Source organism: Labeo rohita, chromosome 11, assembly GCF_022985175.1.
Source record: "Labeo rohita strain BAU-BD-2019 chromosome 11, IGBB_LRoh.1.0, whole genome shotgun sequence".
Taxonomy (NCBI): domain Eukaryota; kingdom Metazoa; phylum Chordata; class Actinopteri; order Cypriniformes; family Cyprinidae; genus Labeo; species Labeo rohita.
In genome coordinates this window covers 24,345,653-24,370,159 of record NC_066879.1, presented here as the reverse complement: position 1 = coordinate 24,370,159, position 24,507 = coordinate 24,345,653, and the positions used below count along the sequence as shown (strand labels likewise).

The following is a 24,507-nucleotide window of genomic DNA, read 5'->3' as shown; positions in this document are numbered from 1 at the left end:
TCTCACAAAACATCTGTGATCTACTTTCAAACACACCCAGATACAATGATACACCCCGTCCCAATGAGTCCGAATACAGTAGAGACACACTTTAAACTTCTTTCAACTTCTTTAAAACACACACACACACTGAAATCTTACCAGCTTCCCAGTTCCAGCAGAGACTGGCTTCTGTCTGAAGCGCAGTGCAAACACCACATGTCGATCTCTGATCCCTACAAACATCAACATCCCTTTGGCCTGTGGCTGCCCATCTCCTCGCCAGGCAAAGCCGTCTCATAGGAAAAAGAGGCACGCTCTCGGTCCGTCTAAAGACCACTAAATCCTCACCCTCTCCGTTGCGCGCGCTCTTTCCTTCTCTCCTTTTTTCCTCTGACTTTGTGGAAGGGGTGCTCTGAGGGGGTGTGCAGAGAAGGGGAGGGAATTCCACAGTCCGGAAAACTAATTACGTGATGGCGGGAATATAAACGACCAGCCCGACCCAAAGAGGAGGGAACGGGCCGGCCCGCCGAGTCTGGAGCAGCAGAGCCAAAAGAACGTAGGCTGGAAAGCCACGAAGGGATCGGGAAGCCCCTCTGAAATGACAAAAGGATGTGAGTCTATAAATAGCAAGATCGCAGGATGGACTAAAACTGGACGGATTGGACGGAGGAAGTCCCGTTCTCTCTCTCAGGTTTCAACGGCTGTGGTAATATGAGCTCGTAACGTGTCGCGCACACGCTCCAGACTGGACTGGAGAAGTGCAGCCAAAAAGCGCTCTTTGCTCAACGGCCAGTTTACACACCCATGATGAAGCCTAAAGAAAGTTTCAACCCAGCTTTGTCATTTGTGAAGCGAACTGAAGCAGCTGTGTGGATTTCTATTGCTTTGAAGAGACAATATAGCCAAAAAACCTTCATGTCATTCCAAACCCTTTCGATTCTTCTGTGGAACAGAAAATACAATGAAAGCCAAAAGGGGTCTAACAACATCAAACCCCACTGACTTTCACTGTCAGGTTTTCAGTAAAGAAAAAAACAGATGCTTTCCAAAATATCTGCCTTTGCATTCCACACAAGAGAAGAAGATTAGAACGACTTGAGAATGAGTACATAAACGTAAACATATTTTTTTTTTGGGGGAACTGTTTTTAAAATGTAAAAAGGCTTGTTGAGGAAAATCTAAAAGCTGACTAAAGTGAATCAAAATGTCAACAAGGTTGTCCAGCTGACGCCTTTTTCACAGACAAGGCTCTGTTGTCTTGTAAAAGAGGTCTAAAAACACACACACAGCTGTATTTATAACATCTCTATAATCTTTTCCCTCTTTTGCCTCCTCCCGTCTACTTACATAAGGAGGGCGGCCTGGCTTACGCATTTCCTTTCTGACATCATTACCTAAACAATGGGCGTCGCTCAGGCAAAGCCCAGATGCTATCGCCCGCCCAAATGTGCAGTTCAGAGTGTCCGTGGGGTCAGAGAAAATAACCTCACAGTGTAGACCAGCGTTGTTTTAGGAGGCTCGTCAGAAAGGGAAATGAAAAAAATAACACGAATAGCTTCCAGGTGGTGACATCTTTGAATCTGGTGTCTAACTGTGGAGATGTTCTCTAATTAGAGTAAAAGCTCAAAGCTGTTCTCTAGTGAGGGCCTCTCTTATTTCCTGTTCCTTGCTCTCTTCCTTCTAAGAATCCCTAAAGGAAGACTAAAACAGGTTGAAACTGGAGCAAAGAGGTCCAGACAGCCATATTAACATCTGTTCTTCAATGGTAGCCTCAAGATGTACATGTGCTCTTCGTCAAAGATCTTCAGCTCTGAAGTGCAAAGCAGAATCACAGCAGGAAGCCGAAATACTGGTCATGTATGCCCTTACGGATCACCAGAGCCAATTTGGCGATGTCTTGCCACACAAGGATAAATAAAAGCACTCTAATGAGTCAGAGGAGTTGTATGTTCAATAGCACATGACTCACTCCCAAAATGCAGTGACTAGATGAGACGGACACATGCATAACGGAATAACGAAACATCACTAAACTGCTATTTTGTATGTACAAATGAATCCAGTTGAGGTCAGTGAGGCAAAAGCCCATTACGCTTTTCTGTAGCTTATACGAAGCGGTAGGTCACTGTGACTTAGTGCTTTTAGAGCCACCTGACAGAGTTCATTACAGAGGTCCTCAAATCTTTTAATGCTAAAAGGCTTGGAGAGCAATAAAATCTTTCCTGCTTGTCAGAGTAAGGCTTCAAGGAAAACAGCGTGACAAATTTATTCATTTGGTTCTTGGTCCACTTATCTGTCACTCTATTAGCCGGAACTGAGGCTAAAACACCACAATGACCATGGAAAACATCTATTTCTACTATATTTTTGAAGGATATTCAGCTATTTGCAGCTGTATGGGAAAAAAGGAGGTGGTAGAGTAACTTCAATTTTAGGTGCAGGGAGTGTTTTTGTTTGAATTTGCAAAAATAGTTCCAAACAAAGCCATAACAGAACTTTGCAACACAGCACAACAGCATGGAATGAATGACTCACTCATATGTACAGTCATTTGATTTGTTTCTAAATGAATCAGCGCCTTGAAGGAATCAATTCATTGGTAATGATTCAATGACTCACTCGTCCTAGCATAATGGTGTAACCTTGACCAATCAGATTTGTAACTTAAAGGGATAGTTCACCCAAAAATGAAAATTCTGTCATTAACTACTCACCCTAATGTCGTTCCAAACCTTCCAGATCTTCGTTTTAACACAAATTAAGATATTTTTGATGAAATCCAAAAGCTTTCAGACTCCACATTAGGCTGCAATGTAACTACCACTTTCAAGGCCCAGAAAGGTAGTAAGGACATCAATAAAATAGTCCAAGTGACATCAGTGGTTCAAGAACACAAGAAATATTCTCAGAGCTTCGTAACATTACGGTTAACCCACTAACATCACATGGGCATCTCTGAGGGAACTGACTATATTAAGAAATGTTTACATGGTTAAAATTACTTTTCATTTGCCTCTGTATAATGCATTTAAACTAGCGTTCATAAGCACGGCACTGCTTTGTTTACAGCGGTAACCAAGGAAATGCTGTATCATTATTCCATAAGCGACACCTTGCGTTCATTTAGTCAGTCTGCTGTTTTTCCCTAAAGCATCATTTCATTTATAATAAATAATTTCTGAACAAATAATGTTTGAATTTTATATTTGTTAGGCTAGTAGGCTTTGCTGTGATATCGAGAATTGTACAATTTAATTGGTATGTAAAATTATGACGTCACATAAGCTTATTTATTAAAATAAAAGATAACAATAGTCAAAAACAATCAAAACAGCAACTATTTTTGTTTTTGTGCCAGGGCCTGTGAAAAAATCCTTAGCGTTGAGCCCTGAATTTTCTTACTACCTTTCTGGGCCTTGAACGTGATAACTGCGTTGCAGTCTATGCAGGGTCAGAAAGCTGTCGAAATTCATCAGAAATCTTAAAAACATCTTAATTTGTTTTCCGAAGATGAAAGAAGGTCTTACGGGTTTGGAATTTGGAAGTCTCAATGAACCACTCGTATTTATTCTCGCCTTTCTTAACCAGCTGTCGTTTATTCTCCCATTGCTATTCCCGGCCTACAGTCTGGGCTGACAGACAGCTGAGCTTCCTGTGAACTCGAAAGACAGGATCACAATGTGTCATTCCAGGTCTGACTTCATTCTCATCTTTAATCCATGGAACAAATTCACTTTCACCAGATGAATATGGAAAAGAAATATATTTGAAAAGAGCTGGGCTGATTTTTTCCGGTTAGCTCACTAATGATTCCTAAGAAACAAAACCTATCTACAGTACAAGTGTGAATTAAATTACAGGCTGAGGTCACGGAACAGCTTAATCTCCGATGTCAGTTGCGTCTGTCTGGAAAAAACCTCATTGTTGAAATCTGTCTACAGTGACACAAATCCCTAGTGTTATTCTGCAATGGATTTTGGTGTGAAATTACATGTTATCGACACTATGGATAAGGAACTAATTTCTGTCCTTCTCAATAGTTATTTTACAATCCTTTCTTAAAGAAACAGTTCTGTTTTCATTACCAAGCCCGTCATTCCACACCTATTTTCACAGTGAAACACCAAGAGAAACTTTGAAGTTAAAGTTTAGCTAAACAATCAATTTAAGCTCAGTATTTTGATGTGAAATCAGAAACCTACAGACTAGTGTTTTCAAGTAACAACCACTCTGTAATCTATACAGCTACAGAACAATAACAATCACAAAATAGCACAGAATGATTTCAATGATCATCCCAAGGCACTTAACGTGGGTTTACAATGCACATCAACCTCATTTCACGTACACATAATTATACAGCATCGGCTATCCACCCGTCAGCCGTCTCAGCACTGAGACGCAGACGTGTTTGCCTTCAGGTCCAGCTGTAATTTAGAGTACATTAAGCCTCTGAGTTAAGTGCTCCTTAAACCCTTAAACTTGATCAAACAGAAAAACACGTCATCTTTCTGTCTAAAACGCAGTGGTGGGTTAATTGCATAGCTAGTTTATTATTAGCAAATACTGTTCGTTCTCCCACAGCTAATGTCTGTAAACAGCAAGTTCTAACCCAATACTAATCTACAGTTCCAACTTAGTCCTGACTGAGAGATATCCACTTCCTGTTTAGTTTATAAAGTCTGCAGACAAATTTGATTAACACTGTCCATATAAGGAAACGTGTGTTGTTTGGCAAAAGTTGACCTCCATCTATATTCCCTGTTCCCTCCCCCTCATACGCCATGGTGGAGCTTAAACACGCTTTTGGCTTCTCTCACAGGCCTAATCTTTAATCTGAGGGATCCTGTCCACGTGTGGTCTTCCATCACGGTTTCCCCCGCGCGAGCCTTTGTGATGGATTAAGTGTTGCACAGTTGCACTCCCTCTATCCGATGCAAAACAACCACTCTGCTTCCTGGATCCTGACTAAAAGAGCAAATAGCTTCCCTGCAGCGGAAATGCGGCTCGTTTTGGAGGGTCAGTCATGGTCAGGTGTTTTTTAAAGGCTCTGTTCTTTCATATCGCCACCGTGCTTTATGGGATGAAACTGTGCAGTTCTATTTAACTCTCTATGACAGCCAGCAGTGATAATACAACAAATGTGGTAAATGAACTTTAGGCCTGTAACACCCCACAGACTTGATTTATTTTGTCTTCTAAACTCAGTCAGTGCCGTTACATTGATGTCAGCCATTGGCTATTGACAAACAGGGTCGTAACATTGTCCAATAGGAACATTCAGATCAATCACATAAAAAAAAAATAAACTATATGACATTAATAAAGGTTTCCATTAAAGTAACATCTAATAAGGGAGCCTGCAGTGGGTTTGCCTTTTGCCATATAAAGTTATGCTGCAATCCACAAAAATGATCAAACATGTGAGGAGCAACTGACAACAAACCACTGAATGATTGCGTGTTGAAAGAGTCAACCAAGTGCTTTCATTGGTATTAAAAAATGTTGTCATTTTAACAAATTTGTTAAGCCAGTGCCTTTGTTTTTCTAGCTCTTTTGGTGTGCTGTAAGACTCTTTGAAATAACTGAAATAATAATAAAGTGCAACAGTGCCTGCCAACTTTTTCCACTGGCCTTGGTTCTCAAAGTATTCTTCCTCATAAGGATTTTAAAAAAGGCTTTGTTAAAGAGCCATGAACCAAACCAACCAGCTACAAGGTGAATCACAACACTTCAAAAGTTAATTTGACGCAAAAAGCGGTTAGATACACTGCTGTTCAAACGTTTGGCTTTTTAATGCTTTTAAAATAAGTTTCTTATGCTCATCACAGCTGCATTTGTTCACTCAAAAATACAGACTGTTTTCTATTTTTTAACATACATTAAAATGGAATTTATTCCTGTTACGCAAAGCTGAATTTTCAGCATCATTACTCCAGTCTTCATCTTTCAGAAATTATTCTAATATGCTGATTTATTACCAATGTTGAAAACATTTGTGCTGCTTACTATTTTATTGGAGTATGTGATACATTTTTCATGATTCTTTGATGAATAAAATGTTAAAAAGAACAGCAATTATTTAAAATAGAAATCTTCTGTAACAATGTAAACAACAGTTTAAAACATTTGGGGTCAGTACATTTTTATTCTTTCTTTTTTGAAAGAAATTTATACTTGAATTCAGCCAGGATGTGTTAAATTGATAAAAAGTGATATTAAAGACTTCTATTTTGAATAAATGCTCTTCTTTTTAACTTATTTACCAAAGAATCCTGAAAAAATAATCACAGGTTCCAAAAAAATATTAAGCAGCACAACAGTTTCAAACATTGATAATAATAATAATAAATCAGCATATTAGAATGATTTCTGAAGGATTAAGAATGGAGTTATGATGCTGGAAATTCAGCTTTGCATCACAGGAATAAATTATATATTAAGGTATATTAAAATAGAAAACCATTATTTTAAATTGTAATAATATTTCACAATATTACTGTTTTTTTTGTATTTTTTACCAAATAAATGCAGTCTTGATGAGCCTAAGAGACTTCACTAAAAACATTAAAAATCTTACTGATCCCAAACGTTTGATTTTTTTAAAGAATTCTTTGAATAAATCAGTCAGCATACATATAAAAACAGCATTGCTTAGTTTAGTTTGGGCCTATTACAAGCTTTAGAGGACAAGGATTTGAATTTCGATTGATTAGGATGTCTTCCAAATTAAGTCTTTCTTGGTTTAGTATCTTAAGATTTTGTTGGGTGCAGTACTGTTGTTGTCCCTCATCTCTAAGGTACATGTCGGAAACCACACAAAAACTACGGAAATTCTTGATGAAGTAGGATAAACAATTTCACTGCTGTAGCTAAAGGCCATTTATGGATAATTCTATATTTTGTTACTGGTTTAGAAAGCAACAGGAAATTACTGTGTTTTATCTTTTTAATCAATGTCCTTGAGACGTATCTTGAGGCATGTGTGAATAACGACACAGAGCGATTCTGTTGCTCAAGCATAAATAGATAAACAAACAGGCCGGGCAGTTTCGGCATGCTCAGGCATTATCAGGCCCCAGATGTTCCCTCTCTTCCAAAATGACCGCTGAGGTTGAATCTAAATAAACAGAGTTTGGAGGACATGTCTTGTTATCCTCCCTTGTCTGTGCAGCAGGGACAGAGTAGCGCCATCTAGAGCTGGAGATCTGTCTAGCAGCTGTCAAAGTCTCCGACTCGGGTCTCCTGACTGCCTCAAGGATGACAGGCATCTAACAGTGGGCGGTCTGCGCCAGTCTGAGACTTCATTCAACTGTCTGATACATGACCCTCAGACTGCCATCTTTTGAGTCGATAAAGGAAGCAGACGGTGAAAACTAAGGAACAAACACAGCCAGGCTGAATAAGTACTAAAGAACAAAGTTCAAATATCAGTATTGATGTTGCATCAAAAGGATTGATTCCCACATACAAATATCGATTCTTACTGTTTCTCCTAGCACTAATGATTTTACTACTTTTTTTTTAGCATGAAAATGCTTTGAAAGAAATAATTTCATTAGCTCAGTCACAGCACATACAATAATCAAATAGAGAAAGCAGTGTAGTATTGAAGCATTTTACTTCACTGAATAACCAAGCTAAGTATGACATTTTTATAGAATATTAATTTATGCTGTTAGATAAAACTTTTATTGATTATGTTCTATAAATGTTGTTAACAAATAGAAAACACTTAATTTTTATGTATAATTCATTGCACACACTCACCAAGGCTGCATTTATTTGATCAAAAAATGGTAAAAACACTATAATATTATTAGTTTCAAATGCCTGTTTTCTAATTTAATATATAATTTATCTTGTAATATCAAAACTGATTTTTCAGCATCATTACTTCAGTCTTCAGTGTCACATGATCCTTCAAAAATCATTCTAATTTGATGCTCAAGAAAAAAAAGTTTTTATTTTTTCAGGATTCTTGAATAAAATTCAAAAGAAAAGCTTTTAAATTAAAATTAACATTTTTACAAGAATGTAAAGGCCTTTATTGTCACTTCTGATCAAAAGAATAAAAAAAACATACATTATCTAATTTATAGTTTAGGTCTGTTTAATGCTAATAATGATTTATTGTCTATTATTATTCATTTTACCTTAATAAAGCATACACTAAAAATATACACTACCGCTCAAAAGTTTTGGATCAGTTAGACTTGTTTTAAAAAGAAGTCTCTTATGCTCATCAAGGCTGCATTTGTTTGATCAAAAATACAGAAAAAAATAATAATACTGCAAAATGTTATTACAATATAAAATAATGTTTTTTATTTTAATATACTTTAAAATATAATTTATTCCTGTGGTGCAAAGCTGAATTTTCATCAGCTGTTACTCCAGTCTTATGATCCTTCAGAAATCTTTCTAATACGCTGATTTATTATTAGAATGATCAATGTTGGAAAGCCAAATAAAAGTATTAATTTCTTTCAAAAAAAAGAAAGAATAAAAATATACTATTGCTATATTGTCAGAAAAATTTCTATTTTAAATAAATGTTCTTTTTTAACTTTTTATTAATCAAAGAATCCTGAAAAAAATATCACAGGTTAAAAAAATATATATATTAAGCAACATAACCGTTTTCAGCACTGATAATAAATCAGTATATTAGAATGATTTCCGAAGGATCATGTGACACTTAAAACTGGAGCTACAGCTGATGAAAATTCAGCTTTGGATCACAGGAATAAATTATTTTTTAAAGTATATTAAAATAAAAACCATTATTTTATATTGGAATAACACTTTCCAGTGTTATTGTTTTTTTCTGTACTTTTAAACAAATAAATGCAATCTTGATGAGCATAAGAGACTAAAAAACATTTCAGTGGTAGTGTATATTTAATTAACGTATTGCTATCAACATGAGCAATATTAGCCTAGTATAGTATATTTATCAGCTGAAAAACAAATAAATTATATCTGCCATTGGTAAAGCAACGACAGCAAAGGTTCCTCTCAGCATGTTTGTCTCTTTAGGCACCTTGATTGATGGGTAGTGACCAGACGAGTCTCATCCCATCACAGTGAGAGACATGTTGGCGGTACATCAGGCAACTGACACATTCAGATCTCAGTCTCTATCTAAGCCTCAAGGTCATTTTATTAACTCAGGGACTTCAAAATATCACTTTTCAAACACTGCAAACGCTCAGTTCCACATCTTTATCTGTAATTATGCAAAAAAAAATAAAGCAAAGTCTATTTGCAGTTTGCTAAATGCGCACTGTTAAATGAGCTAAATAAATTAAATGAGCTGAAAGAACAGACACAAATCACACACTGCCAAACAACCTTAAATCTAAAATCATATAAAGGTGCTCAACCTACCCGTCTGAAGGTAAACACTTCAAATGATGGAGTGATGCCAGCTGTCAAAACACGACACAAATCTCCTCTCTCATGCTTGTATTTCCTTTACTGGAGGTCACCAAAAATGTGGGTACTGCTATTCCTTTGCTGGAAATTCATTTGCTATAGCGTACAGACCCTCAGGGCATTAAGAGGCAACCAGCACCTCTCAACGCTGCCGTCTGCTCCAGTCACAACGCTAGCACTGGCACCAGGTAATGCCTCTACCGCCCGTCCTATCGCGTGTGTGTGCTCCTCTGCTGAGGAGGGCGCAGGCTGTAGTTAAGGGGAAGTGCTGAGTGTGTGTTGAGGTTTACAGGAAGGGAGTGGTTGTTGTGGCATAGCTGATTGCTTTCTCTGAATTAAGGGTGATTTAAAGTAAGTGTGAATGTGAAAGCATTCTGGAGATCCTGTGGCAAATAATGATGTTTTCATGATAACGTAACTTGCTTGTGTTTGCACATGCAAACTAGCTAGTTATTAACGAAAACCATAAGACATCTAGCTTTACTAATACTTTTTATATGGAATTACAAAGGAAAAATAACATTTTTTTGGCAAAAGAAAAACAATGTGAGCCATTTGAGTCTGTGGAATGATCTAAACCTGGCAGTCTCAATAATGATTTTTAATACAAAAAGAGTGATTTGTTTCATTACAGTGAATATTTCTTTACAATAATGTCCTGAGTCAATGGGGGAGAAATTTATACAACAAGAGGTTGTGTTAGACCTTCGTAAATATTCCGTCATAATCTATTATTACCGTCATTTTAATTTTCGTGTTTTATAGTAACACATTTAATTGCTTTTATTTTTCTTCACATTTTCATTTTTAATTATGAACCTACAGGACGATATGGACTTTTCTCACATTTCTGGGTTTCTCATAGCGGATGTCGTCTAGTGATGGGAAGTTCGGATCATTTTACCGACTCGGACCTTTGAGTCTCGTTCAGCAAAATGAACGAATCCTTTTTCGAGTCATTTCGTTCATTTTAGCAAAATATAATTAAAATGTTACCTGTTACCTCCCTAACACATCTACTGCTTACACAAACGTTGATCACACTACAAACAAGACAAAACTATAATGCTATAAGAAACAGAAAATATTAATTCATTGTTTACCTGGGTCTTTAGTCTATGATTCGCTCACCTCACCTCTTATCTGAGAAGTTTTCGGGTTTGAGTCGTTCGTTTATCACCTGACAGCCCAATTATTCTGAGCATTCTGAGCCGGAAAAAGAATTGATTAGTTCATCTCTCAAGTCTTCGGGTTTGAGGAGAGGGTGCTCGCTGCAGAGCCAGATGGGAGGAGCTGGAGCTCCAGCTCCCCCTCGCTGGAGGTAATGGGTGGAGATAGACACCTAACCACACCCTAACCCTACCCCTTAGCCTATCCTAACCCTAACTCCACCCATTAGTTCACACAGAGGTGGAGCTGGACATCCAGAGAGGGGGAGCTGGAGGCCATTCGGCTCTGCAGTGAGCAGTACTTGGGTTTGAGTCGTTCGTTCATCACGTGACAGCCCCATAAGGTGAACGAACGACTCTAAAAACCCGAAGACTCAAAACAAGTCAACTAATTCCAGTACAGAACCTAATATGATGTTGCGCATGCGCGACTGAACGAATCACTCCCTGAGACGACTCGTTCGTCCCGAGTCACATTAAAGATTCGTTCAAAATGAACGAATCGTTCAAGAACGACCATCACTAAAATCGGAGAGCAGTGAATGGGAAAGTACCACAGATATATTTTTTTGCATTCCCATTTGCTCAAATAGCGAAAGAAAATCTACACGATAGTGTTTTCACGACTTTCACTCAAAGGACAAAATTGAGCTAGACTGATATCGGCAGTCAGAAGAGAGAATAAAGTCAAATTTACCGTCCCTCACATAGACGCAACATTAGAAACACCCTTGCATAGCGTTGAAAATGATTTAAAAAAAAAGTAGTGTTATGTACATACATATTTTTAAAATAAATTTTAAAATATAAAAAACTTTAAAGGATTTATGATGATGATGACCGTTGAAACGTGTCATCACACCCTTGTGAAAAGAGTCCAATGGCTTATCCATTTATTTTGAAGAAAACAGATGAGACTGCTTAACTATTCATGTTCGACACCACACCCCGCAGAGACAGCGATTTTAATATTTTCTCATTTTTATGAACCAATATCGATTCATTAATCCCAATCGATCTTTTGGTCGATGCTGTTTTCAGTTGATGAATGCGCCTCCCATACAATAAATGCTAAGCTTTGTGTTAACGTCACTTCTGATACGAAGTCTCAGATTTCAAATTCTGTCAATTTCATTAGAAAATTCCACATTTTTATAGATCACCCTCAGTGTAATCTGTCAAAGTGACAGACGGCCTTCAGAATTGATTTAAAAAAAAACAAGAACAATTTTCGGTTAACGCGACCTCTGGGCCATCCATTCTAGAATGATCCAGGGCTTATAACGTGCGGGAGATCAAATGATCGATTTCACTCGCACATGTGGGAGGTTTCACACAAGGACCTTTTTAAGAACTTCAAGGCACATGTCAAAGTCATTTTCTCTCAGTACGTAAGAATGTGGTATGAAATGTGAGAAGGGCTGGAGTGTTTTCAATTTGAGCGCTTGGAGAAACTTTGATAACATTTCATCTCTTAAAAATTGTTTTATAAAAGGTCACAGACCCGACACGTGGAACTTCCCTTTTTTTGATCACAATGACTCTGTTCCTCCTAGAAAACTTTAGCATGGTAACCATAGTTCCAACCAAAATACTATGGTTGCCATCATTAATGTTTATAAAAATCAACAGTATAAATGGTGGAAAGTTTCTACACCAAATATGACTTTATCATCATCTCATACTGTGACAGGAGATGAGAAACAAACATTATCTACATATCCATCAAAACATTTTCAAATCAGAAACAGATCCCAGACCGGAGATGACCGGAAGGTCTACTTCTGGTTTTCCTGCTGATGAATTCATTTGCAATTTCAAGGTCAGGGCGCAACAAAACAACACAATTTGTGTCAGCCATTTAGTTTATGAATATCAATGAAATGGCATTACATGCAGCCCTTCAACAACAGTCGTATTAAAAAATGAAAATGTCAGAAAATCACCATGAAACACTGCATTTCAATGCAAGCATAAAGTCAAGGAATGATTTAAATGGTCACATTACACTGTGGATAAATATTTATGGTGGCTTACAAACAGAGTGCATGAGTTGATATTTCCAGTGAAAATATCAAAACTGGTGGAATGAACAGATTGGGACTTTACGACCCAATTTAGCAAAGAAACACTGACCTATATGTTCTGGCACCCCTGGCAAAATGGTGCATTTTCTGTGCCAGTTGAGTATGTTCTTATAAAAGATAATAGCTTGACATAAACCGATCCCTGTAAAATTCAAGCACAGCAACATGCGATGAAAATGGTTAACAAACTCCTATAAAATGCGCGTTTTGCTATAAATTCCAAACTGGTTTACTCGAGTTACCTGCTGAGGTGGTCTCAGGCAACATTTGCAATTATACAAATAGTGTAGCACATCTGGGAGCTGTCGAGAGTAACCTTTACAAGGGGCATTCAGCAGACGTGTAAGGCCGTCTATGCATACCAATACAGACACGCAACACAACACTGCAGCTCACTGCTTATACTGATCTAGAACCAGTTCCAAATCCTCTATAAACATCAATAAAACCACATCTCTACATATCTATAAAAACCATATGGTCTGTAAATATGACCTACATTAGATTTCCTGTTTATTGTGCAACTCTAAATCCAGCATTAGCCATTTATTTTGTCCGTCTGCATCGAATAAATGTGTGTAGCTGTGCGGACTGGATTTAAACATGTTAAAATGTATTAAACAGAACCGAGAGTACATGCTCAGCTGAAAAGCATAATCAAATTACCCAAAATATTCAATAAATGAACATCTGTGGTCACAAGTTCTGAGTGGGCCTACTTATTAGTAATGCCTCTTTGCATTTATTAGCAATAATTTGGAGTTTTATAGTGGAGCACTTATGCTGTGGACTGTCAAAGGCTAATAGCAAACAATCATGTTAACACTTTGCGCATGCTAACAAGGCTCAAATTGTTAACACAATAAGCTATAAAAGCTATCTTTTCCATCTTGCAATCAGAGTTTTTGTCTTAATCATTTTGGCAATTGCCCCGCCCACTGTGCAATCTCATTGGCTTAGAATCTCTCCTCCCAGTTATTTAAACATCAGATATGATTCTAATTGGTCGAATAATCACACTTCAGTGTTAAGTCAAATAAGCAGCATATATAGTTTATGTATTATAAGCAGAATAATACATTTTACAAAGTAATTACAGTCTGGGCAGTTTTGTGTGTAATTTGAGTTGACTGCAGATTGAACTCTGGCCTTTTCTGTTCAAAACAAACATAACCTGGTGAGACCACTGTGAAAGCGGATGTGGAAGAATTTCTAAGGCCTCAGCGTCAAACCCTGTCCATCCCAGAAAACTTTAACTGTCTTTACAAGCTTGAAGCTAGGCTATGCTTTTTTCCCCAAACATTCCTCTCATGTTGACAGCGTGTTGCCACACTGAGACCACGGAAGTCTATATTTACACAACTGGGCGTAACACCCTTCTGATGATAATCAGACAATTTCTCATCAGGCTTGTAGACGGTGGAAAAAAACATTTCACATTAATGAGAAGTCAATGAGCGGGAACACAATAATTATACGCTCTGCCCTTAAGGTATTAATACTAGGATTTGTCATAACACACAGCTAAAGAAAGAAGCAACGGTAAGAAAGGCAGTATAAACACAGCGTTAGCACAATATTTGAAGAGTGACAGCTAATTATATAATCTTTTTCTATAACTGTTATGCTGGAGGGTCTGCAGAAAACTTGAGAGGAAAAAGACAAAATGTAATTTAACAGCAAAAAGAACTTTTGAGTGTGAGATATGAAGTTGAGGTCAAAAGTTTACATACGCCTTGCAGAATCAGAAAAATGTTAATTATTTACCAAAATAAGAAGGATCATACAAAACACACGTTATTTTTTGTTTAGTACTGACCTGATTCAACATATGAGACATATAGTCCACAAGAGAAAATAATAGTTGAATTTATTAAAAAATGACCCTGTTCAGAAGTTTGCATACAGTTGATTCTACTGTGTTGTTGCCTGAATGATCCAGCTGTTTTTTTTTTGTTTAGTGATAGTTGTTCATGAGTTCCTTGTTTGTCCTGACCAGTTAACCTGCCTGCTGTTCTTCAGAAAAATCCTTTAGGTTCCACAAATTCTTGTTTTTTTAGCATTTTTGTGTATTTGAACCCTTTCCATCAATGACTGTATGATTTTGAGATCCACCTTTTCACACTGAGGACAACTGAGGGGCTCATATGCAACTATTACAGAAGGTTCAAACACTCACTGATGCTTCAGAAGGAAACATGATGCATAAAGAGCCAGGGGTGAAAACTTTTGAACAGAATGAAGATGTGCACATTTTTCTTATTTTGCTTAAATATATATATTTTTTTCATTTAGTACTGCCCTTCAGAAGTTACAGAAGATACGTACATGTTTTCCAGAATACAAAATAAGTTTCATTTACCCTAATCTTCAAAATCTTCAAGGTTGTCCTTAGTGTGAAAAGATGGATCTCAATATGGGGGAAAGGGATTAAACACACAAAAATGCTAAAATAGCAGTTTAACTGTTTAGGACAAACAACATACATTTTGTATGCTCCCTGATAAAATAGCTAACATTTTGCAGATTCTGCAAGGTGTATGTAAACTTTTGGCCTCAACTGTGTGTGTGTATACATATATATATATACATATATACAGCGTATATGTGTGTCTGTGTAATTTTGTTCTGAGAGCATCATTTTCTCTATAATAATTGCAATTTTACACGCTATTTCAAATTTACACCAAAACACACTAAAATACAGAGCAGCCTTTGGATTTCTAGGTTGTTGACAAAATACCCAGGCTTACATGGGAACTTCTAATCTCCAGTAACTATAACCTTTTTATGTGGCAAGTAATTGTTTATGTGGAGTTTCTTGGGAATAGCGTGTCAGGGGATGTCCTACGATAAGCTGGGATGATACAGCCTGTCAGAGCTGACGTAACCAGCAAGCCGCAGAACTACTTCTGTCCGACCCTCCCTTCCCTCCAGCTGTCTAGAGTCTGTTTCTTTAACTTCACATATAAAGCCGCACATGCTGGCACATGCACATACACACATACACACCCTAGAGTCAAACATCTGCAGTGCTAACACTGCAACTCTGTCCAGGCTTCATCCCATAAAGCAGCTTTCAGTTTCGTGCTCTTAAACAGTGATGTGTTTCCATTGGTCACACAGAGGCCATTGCTTTAAATCCCACTTTCAGAGCTTCTCTTTCAAATCCAAGGAGAAATGAAAGCTGACATGTGTAATTTAGGTGTTTTTGCTTATTCCCGAAAGTGATTTAGAATCTTTCAGTGATTTGGATTGTCTAGGGAAGTGAGTCCTTTATTACTGCAGCTCAGAGAGGAAGTAAGGTCAATTCCAAAGGTCATTCAACCATTCTACTGTTTTCAAAGACTTTGCCAAAGATGCAGTTCCAGTGAAATGTCGTTGTCTTGTAAAGGCTTCCTCCGTATGCCTTCACTTTCGCTTTTGTTGAAAGATGGCCTGGTGGCGATTAGCAAGTCCTACAAACCTCAAACCCAAACATGCCTTCATCATCCTACACCTTGTTGTTACGACAAACAATGGCGTTGCAATCTTCTCCTGCGGATTCCTAAGAACTTTTTTTTTTCTTCTGAGGAACCGACAGACTCAGCTAAAGAAAGCCAAGTGGCAATTATCACAGAGTCTGCTGCAGACTGACTGAACACACCGCAACAAATTACATGAATTTGAGAACGTCTATAAACATGGGGCTTCGCTACGTAACAAAAAGAATGTATTTTTGTGCAACAGTGAATTGGCAGCATCCAAACAGTGTGCTGTTGTTCAGATTCTAGAGATTGCTATCTAGATTTGTATTTTTGTACTAAAATAGAAGGGCAAAATGCATAACTATGCTGCAAAAATTATGTAAACCAAGCAAACGATTTTCCAGCAGCAATCATCTACATCTTGTGATTATAATGGAATGCTTTGCATGGCTATGAAGAGTGAATCGCTACACCAGAGCTGACCAGACAGGTGGCTTTAATAAGCACTAAAGCAAAAATACATCATACCACTGAGCCTCCAAAAGCAGAAACATTTTGTGGTGAATTCACTAAACAGCTGCATTACTTTTGTGAGCTGTGTTACAGTGCTATTGTCTAACCGCTCGTAATTTAGTCTGTCTGGATGCTAAATACACTAATTAAGTATGTACATCAAGCCTGATTTACAGTGCATCAAGCATATGAGAATTCTTCCTCTCTATACTTAAAGGGATAGTTCACCCAAAAATGAAAAGTACCCCATGATTTATTCATCCTTAACCCATCCTAGGTGTATATGATTTTCTTTTTTCAGACAAATACAATTGTTTTTTATATTAAAAATGTCCTGGCTCTTCCAAGCTTTATAATGGCAGTGAATGGGTGTTGAGATTTTGAAGTCCAATAAAGTGCATCTATCCATCATAAAAAGTACTCCACATGGCTCCAGTAGGTTGATAAGGGCCTTCTGAAGTGAACTGATGTGTTTGTGTAAGAAAAAATATATATTTAAAACTATAAACCGTAATCTCTAGTTTCCGCTAAGTGTCGTATGCGTGATCACGAGAAAGTGGCATTCCAGTGTGACAAATGCAGTGATGAATGCCAATGTGCAGAGGAGAGAGCCTAACAAAACGCCGGTCACAAATGAAAAGTACAAAATGAGGACTTGTAAAGAAAAATGACAGAGGATTTCGATGTAAGTGAAAGGCGAATGTATTTACTACACTGATCAGAGTTCTCCAGTACAAATTGCATTTGAGCTAGTTTAAAGCCAAATAAATCAGAGCTGGACCATTCTCAACAACTAGTCCAGAATCACCTGTGCAACAACAATCCAGTTAGAAGGCTTTTCAATCTACAAAACACCAACATTTACCATGGTTTTACTGTAGTAACATTGACAGTTACCATGGTATTATGGCAGAAAAGAAGTATATTCATATTGAATTTTATTGCATTAATAATGTACTACATACTGTATATTAAAAGAGCAATTGAATAGAATCATAGTATTTTTGTTATTAAGTCATATCAGTTGTTTGTTGTGCATTTGTATTTGTAGCCTACTTATACTGAATAGCTTCATGTTACTGTTTTTCAAAGCAAATATTATAGAAACAATATAGTTAGACTACTTTTTACCATGGTAGTAAGGTGCTGTACCTGTGGTTTTCATGATCTACAAATGTATGAAAGATGAGGCTGTTTTTGTTAATGAAAATAAATGTACATCTGTATCCCAACTCATGCTCCTCAACCCAAGCTACTGCCAAATGTGCATTTCTAAAACTAATATTATTAGTATGTGCATTTATATATATTGGGGGTGTTTAGATTGTCATATATGTATGTAGGGGGGACCTTGAGGACAAAAGGTTGGGAACCACTAATCTAAGGTGATAGTGGAAATTTTGTATTTATTTGGTTCCACATGGGAAAACTCATACAAACTAAAAACAAACAACTGCTTGACGCGGAATTGCCGCTAATTTGAAAGTGAAAGTAAAAAGTGTACGACGCTTTTGCAAGCTATTTAAAACCGAAGGAAAGTAAGGAAAAGAGGGAAAACTCATACGAACTAAAAACAAACAACAGCTTGACGCCAAATTGCTGCTAATTTGAAAGTGAAAGTAAAAAGCGTACGATGCTTTTGCAAGCTATTTAAAATATAAGAAAAGTCAGGAAAAGAGAGAAAACTCAAACGGAATAAAAACAAAAAACTGATTGACACCAATTGGAGCTAATTTGAAAGTGAAAGTAAAATGCGCATGACGCTTTTACAAGCTATTTAAAACCGAATGAAAGTGAGGAAAAGAGGGAAAACTCTAACTAAAAACAAACTACAGCTTGAAGCTGAATTGCCGCTAATTTGAAAGTGAAAGTAAAAAGTGTACAACGCTTTTCCAAGCTATTTAAAATCGAAGGAAAGTCAGGAAAAGAGAGAAAACTCAAATGGAATAAAAACAAAAAACTGATTGATGCCAAATTGCCTCTAATTTAAAAGTGAAAGAAAAATGCACACAATGCTTTTACAAGTCATTTAAAACCGAAGGACAGTGAGGAAAAGAGGGAAAACTCAAACGACCTAAAAACAAACAACTGCTTGATGTCGAATTGGAGCTAATTTGAAAGTGAAAGTAAAATGCTTTTACAAGCTATTTAAAACCAAAGGAAAGTGAGGAATAGGGGGAAAACTCAAACAAACTAAAAACAAAAAACCGCTTGACGCCGAATTGCCGCTAATTTGAAAGGGAAATGCGCACTATGATTTTTGATGTGATACCAGTATTACCGGTGAAGTCAATTAACTGGTGGGAAAATTTCCTCACCGACACAACCCTACTGTACTAGAATGTTATCTAAAGGATCATGTGACACTAAAGACCGGAGTAATCGCTACAGCTTTGCAATCTCATGAATAAATTACATTTCAAAATATATTAAAAAAATTCCAAATCCAAACCTTTAAATGGTAGCATATATGTATGGATGGCAAGGCTTTCCTTATTGTTTATGTGTGTCTGGTTTAAACCCACATGTGAGTTTTTACCATAAGAATCAGGTCTGGGATTGTAACTGACAAAACTAAACAAACAAAACTGATCAATAAGAAATCAAAAGATCAAATCTTTCCAGTTCTTCATCAATCATGGTAAATATATCATACCTGGTGTCTCATTCCCTACACTCTGTCCTCAGAGGCTCCCTACATGACACAATGACACAGCAGATTTGGATGAGAAGGTAGCTACATACCCCTGCTCCTTACTGCATCAGCCCAGCTTTGCAATATTTCATGGCCAATGACTAGAACTTACATCCTGAATACTAATTTAAAGACAAGTCCTGCAGTAACTCAAACACAAGACAAACTCGGGTGCACCAAACGCTCCTCCTCCCATAAAATGCAATCATAATCAAATATTTAACATTTATTTGGAGCTAAGAGGAAAGAAGGGGTTTGGTATCTCATCTGCTGACAGAGGACAGAGCTGAATCCTAATTCGCTTGACCTCAATTTTCAAAGATATTTATATATTTAAGCCAGTTATTTAAAGTACCAAGACAGCTGGGGTGTTAGCCATCACAAGGTGCCAAAATGCATTCATTTAAATAATATTTGCACAATGCAAATTGGATAACAGCTGCAGAATATATAAGGCTTTCATGATAAGCAGTTCATTTTTTTTTTATAGTTTTTATAAAAGTTATTATTTGCCACCCACAGTGCTTTAGGATTACCACCAGCTTTCCATATGATGTGACATATGCGATATGGTTTTATCTGTGGATCAGCGATGGTAATCTGGAATAACAGTGCCCTGTTTCCGAGAATCACATGTCAACCAACCTGAAACCAACACACCCAATCTGATAGTGACCGTCGCTGTCACATTCCCACATACACATCACACGGCCAAACACCAGCAATCCCCTAGACACAGCTGGAGCTGTTTGACAGAAATAGACTTGTTTTGTTATGGCCCTGTGAATCCCTTGAGGAAAGCAGCCATAATAATGGCAAGATTGCACATGGGAGACTCAAACCCCAATGTCAAACTCAACAACACATCAACGCCTGGAGAGCATTCAGACCACATGACTGTCAGGATGTGTTCGGCCCAACGGCACAGTGACGCCAGAAACTCGGACCGTCAGTATCATACCATCATTATGCTGTGTGATTTTGTCTGTGATATGTGCTGTGCGGCAGCAGAGAAGACGACTGTGTAACCCTAGGAAGAGGTCTGAAATATTCTTGATGAGTCATGCCGGGTTGGATGACTATATAAATGCACAGCTGTTATTAATGTCACAGAAGAACAGATGTATTTTGGGCTGTTTGAGCTTGATCTGTAGGCACAAATATAGGGATAACTGGCATGGATATTAAAAGAGATAGACTTAAACCTGTTTGGCTTCATTTCTTCTGCAGAACGTAAAAGAAGCCATTTTGAAAAATGGTTTAACGGTTCTTGTCTATAATGCGAGTCAAAGTGGTTCAAAACAACACTGGAATGAACAAAACAAAATGAAACAAAACAAAACATGAAAACAAATCATTTTTCTTTTGTGTTTCACAGAGGAAAGAATGTCATATAGGTTTCGAATTGCATTCTGTAAATAATGACAGAATTGAAATCAAATTTAAATTTAATTTAAATTAAATTCAGTAGAAATAATGACAGAATTAAAAAGTCATACAGGTCTGGAATTACATTCTGTAAATAATAACAGAATTTATATTAAATTTAAATTAAATTGAATTAAATAAAACTTAAATAATGACGGATTTAAAATAAAAAAATACAGAGGTGAGTAAATAATGAGAGAATTAAATTAAATTAAATTAAATTAATGACAGAATTTTAAATAATTGTAAATAATGACAGAATTTAAATTAAATTTAAATTAACTTTAAATAACAACAGAATTGAAATCGAATTTAAATTTAATTTAAATTCAATTCAGTTGAAATAATGACAGAATTAAAAAGTCATACAGATCTGGAATTACATTCTGTAAATGATTACAGAATTTAAATTAAATTTAAATTAAATTGAACAATTAAATTTAAAATAAAAATACAGAGGTGAGTAAATAATGAGACAATTAAATTAAAATAAATTAAATTAATTTAAATTTAAATTAAATTAAATTAATGACAGAATTTTAAATAATTGTGAATAATGATAGAATTTAAATTAAATTTAAATTAACTTTAAATAACAACAGAATTGAAAGATAGTCATACAGGTTTGGAATTACATTCTGTAAATAATGACAGAATTTAAATTAAATTTAAATTTAAATAGATCTAAATAATGACAGAATTAAAAGAAAGTCATATAGGTTTAAAATTACATTCTGTATAAAAAAATGACAGAATTTAAATAAAATTTAAATTTAACTTAAATTAAATTCAATTTAAATAATGACAGAATTAAAAGTAAGTCACAGGTTTGGAATTACATTCCTTAATTAATGACACCTTTTAAATAAAATTTAAATGATGACAGAATTAAAAGAAAGTCATATAGGTTTAAAATTACATTCTGTATAAAAAAATGACAGAATTTAAATAAAATTTAAATTTAACAAATTAAATTAAATTTAAATAATGACAGAATTAAAAGCAAGTCACAGGTTTGGAATTACATTCCTTAATTAATGACACATTTTAAATAAAATTTAAATAATGACAGAATTAAAAGAAAGTCATACCTGTTTGGAATTACATTCTGTAATAAAAAAAAATTGACAGAATTTAAATAAAATTTTATTTAAATTGTATTTTATTTAAATAATGACAAAAATAAAAGAAAGTCATACAGGCTTAGAATTACATTCTTTAAATAATAACTGAATTTAATAATAGATTTAAATTAAATTAAATTTAAATAATGGCAGAATTAAAAGAAATCATACAGATTTGGAATTCCATTCTGTAAATAATGGCAGAATCTAAACTCAATTTAATTTAAATAATGACAGAATTAAAAGAAAGTCATACATGTTTGGAATTACATTCTGTAAATAATGACAAAATTAAATATATGGAGTGAAATATCCCAAAATTCAAACTGCCGATATAAATTATTTCAAGCTAACACATAGGGCTAGCTGTTTTTGATATCAATATTAATATCAATATTTTTATGTTATGGTCAGTAACCTAAAACTAAAACTAAACAATTATTTTTAATGTTACAAGGGATTTAATGCATTACAACATTATAATATACAGTATGAAAAAATGTTATTTGTATAACATCCATCAAAAATATGGAAAACGAGTATGTGAAATTAAACATCCGACCTTGACTGATACAATAAACAAACAAAAATATCTCCGATATATGGGGCATCCCAACTATATAATATATGAAAGCAGAGCATATGTTTATGTTGACAATATGAATGCTTCTACCCCACGTTCACATATTCCAAGTACGTGACTAAACTTAGAATCGAATGACATCAGCAGATCCAAAGATAGTTTAGCTGACACTCATATGAGTGTAAAAACACCAGCAGCTCAGACGAATCTTGCTGAATTCATAACCACAAAGAATGATTATTACTGCACTATCTGATACCAAGCAGCTTAATGCTACATAATCTTCCCTTAAACTAAAAAATCCACTGCCCAAGGACGCCACAGGAGCCAAAACATTCCCTGGGATCACAGCAGAAGACATTGGGGGCACAGTGAACACAGATAAAAACAGGCTGGAGTCAAGATATGGATGAACAAAACACATAAATAAAAAACAAGAACGTCTAACGCAAGGATGTAATTTTTCCATTTACTCCCGCATTTAATTCCCTTAATGGTTGTCGGGAAGCCAATCTACGTTAAATGTGTTTGCGTCAGTTGTTTCGGCTTCAATGTCACCATCCTAATGGACAAACATAATAAACAAGCACCGAAATCAATGCTCGCTACCCTACGGAGCGCAGTGCTCCATCAGCAAAGTGAAGGAAAGAAATGTAAAGTCAAACTCTGGAGGTCATCAGAGATTTCAGAAAGTTTTATATAGCCAGTTTGGCTTAGTAAGCAAACAACCCGGCGTCCTCCAGCTAGTCCGCATCAGTCAGAATGACATCAGACTACGGAAGAGAGCGAGAGAGTGCGAACGAGCCAAAGAGAGAGAAAGATAGCTGCATGCCTCAACAGCTGCTGCAGTCATCTTTGCCAGACACCTGCGTGCTGCTCAGGCACCCGCAAACACACACACAGACACAGACACACACGTACCTCGCACTCCATCCTGAGCCCGGCTGGCCACTAATAACATGGCGAACAGCAGCGTCCGGAGGTCTGCTGTCTAACTTAAGCTGCAGTGGATAAACTCAGTCGTCCCTGAGCACGGAAAGCCTGCGTTGTTGCAGCGACCAGAGCTCCTCTCACCTAGCGTGACGATGCACTCCGCTGGGCCGTCTGCCTCCCTCCTTTCCCCCAGCCTCCTGTCCCTCGAACACCCTCTCGTTTTCTGTCTCTCCACGTCACTCTCTCTCTGCTCCTCTCAACCCCTCCCCCTGCACTCATCCCTCTCCTCCCTCCCTTGCCCTCTCTGTCTTTTTTCCCTGGTGTGTTTTCTGTTGAAGGTGGCGTTTCGTTGCTCTTGCCCCGTGCAAAGGGGCTGTGTTCTGTTCCTCTGTGTTTTTATTTTTTACAATGCTGCAAGGTCACAGTTTTGTTTTCAGGGTTGGATAGAATGAAAAACAGACAGAGAGACAAAAAAGGCAACTGAGAGGGACAAAAAGAGGTCTTTCTTTAATTCAGCAACATAAAACATTAGTCAGACAAGTTGAATTGAAAAAATAACACTGATTACTCATTGGTTCACTAGTCAGACTAATTCCTGAAGGATTAGTTCAGTTCCAGAATAAAAATTTGATGATAATTTACTAACCCCACTGTCATCCAAGATGTTCATGTCTTTCTTCCTTCAGTCAAAAAGAAAGGTTTTTGAGGTCCTTTGAGGTTTCAGCGCAGCTTCAAAGCACTCTACATGATCCCAGCCGAGGAATAAGGGTCTTATAGCGAAATGATCGGTCCAAAAAAAAAAAAAACCAATAATATAAAATAAAAATGATAGAGTTTTTAACAACAAATGTTTGTCTTGCACTAGCTCGACCTCACGCGTGACATAGGTGGAAGTACAAACCCAGTGTTTACAAAGCAAACATCCAAAGAAAACCAAATGCACTTTACAATAAATTTTATTTAATTTGAATTAATGACAGAATTAAAAAAAAAAAAAAAGGTTAGGAATTACATTCTGTAAATAAGGACAGAATTTAAATTTAATTTAAATTTAAAGTAAATTAAATTAAATTTAAATTTAAATT

General features: G+C 36.4%; 1 protein-coding gene across 8 annotated transcripts in view; it reads right to left on the bottom strand.

The window, feature by feature from the left end:
- iqsec1b (IQ motif and Sec7 domain ArfGEF 1b) overlaps positions 1-24,507 on the bottom strand; it is a 242,105-nt gene that overhangs the window by 30,135 nt on the left and 187,463 nt on the right. The window contains exon 1 of one of the 8 annotated variants that reach the window (XM_051123252.1): positions 23,564-23,584. The exons of 6 other annotated variants lie outside the window; for them this stretch is intronic. Coding sequence is in view for 1 of the 2 variants with exons in the window: in XM_051123248.1 (XP_050979205.1) it covers positions 142-200 (59 nt within the window). In the remaining variant the exon portion in view is untranslated. Of the gene's footprint in view, positions 1-141; positions 559-23,563; positions 23,585-24,507 lie in introns of those variants that run through there. One more of the 8 variants, XM_051123248.1, reaches the window with a different exon arrangement.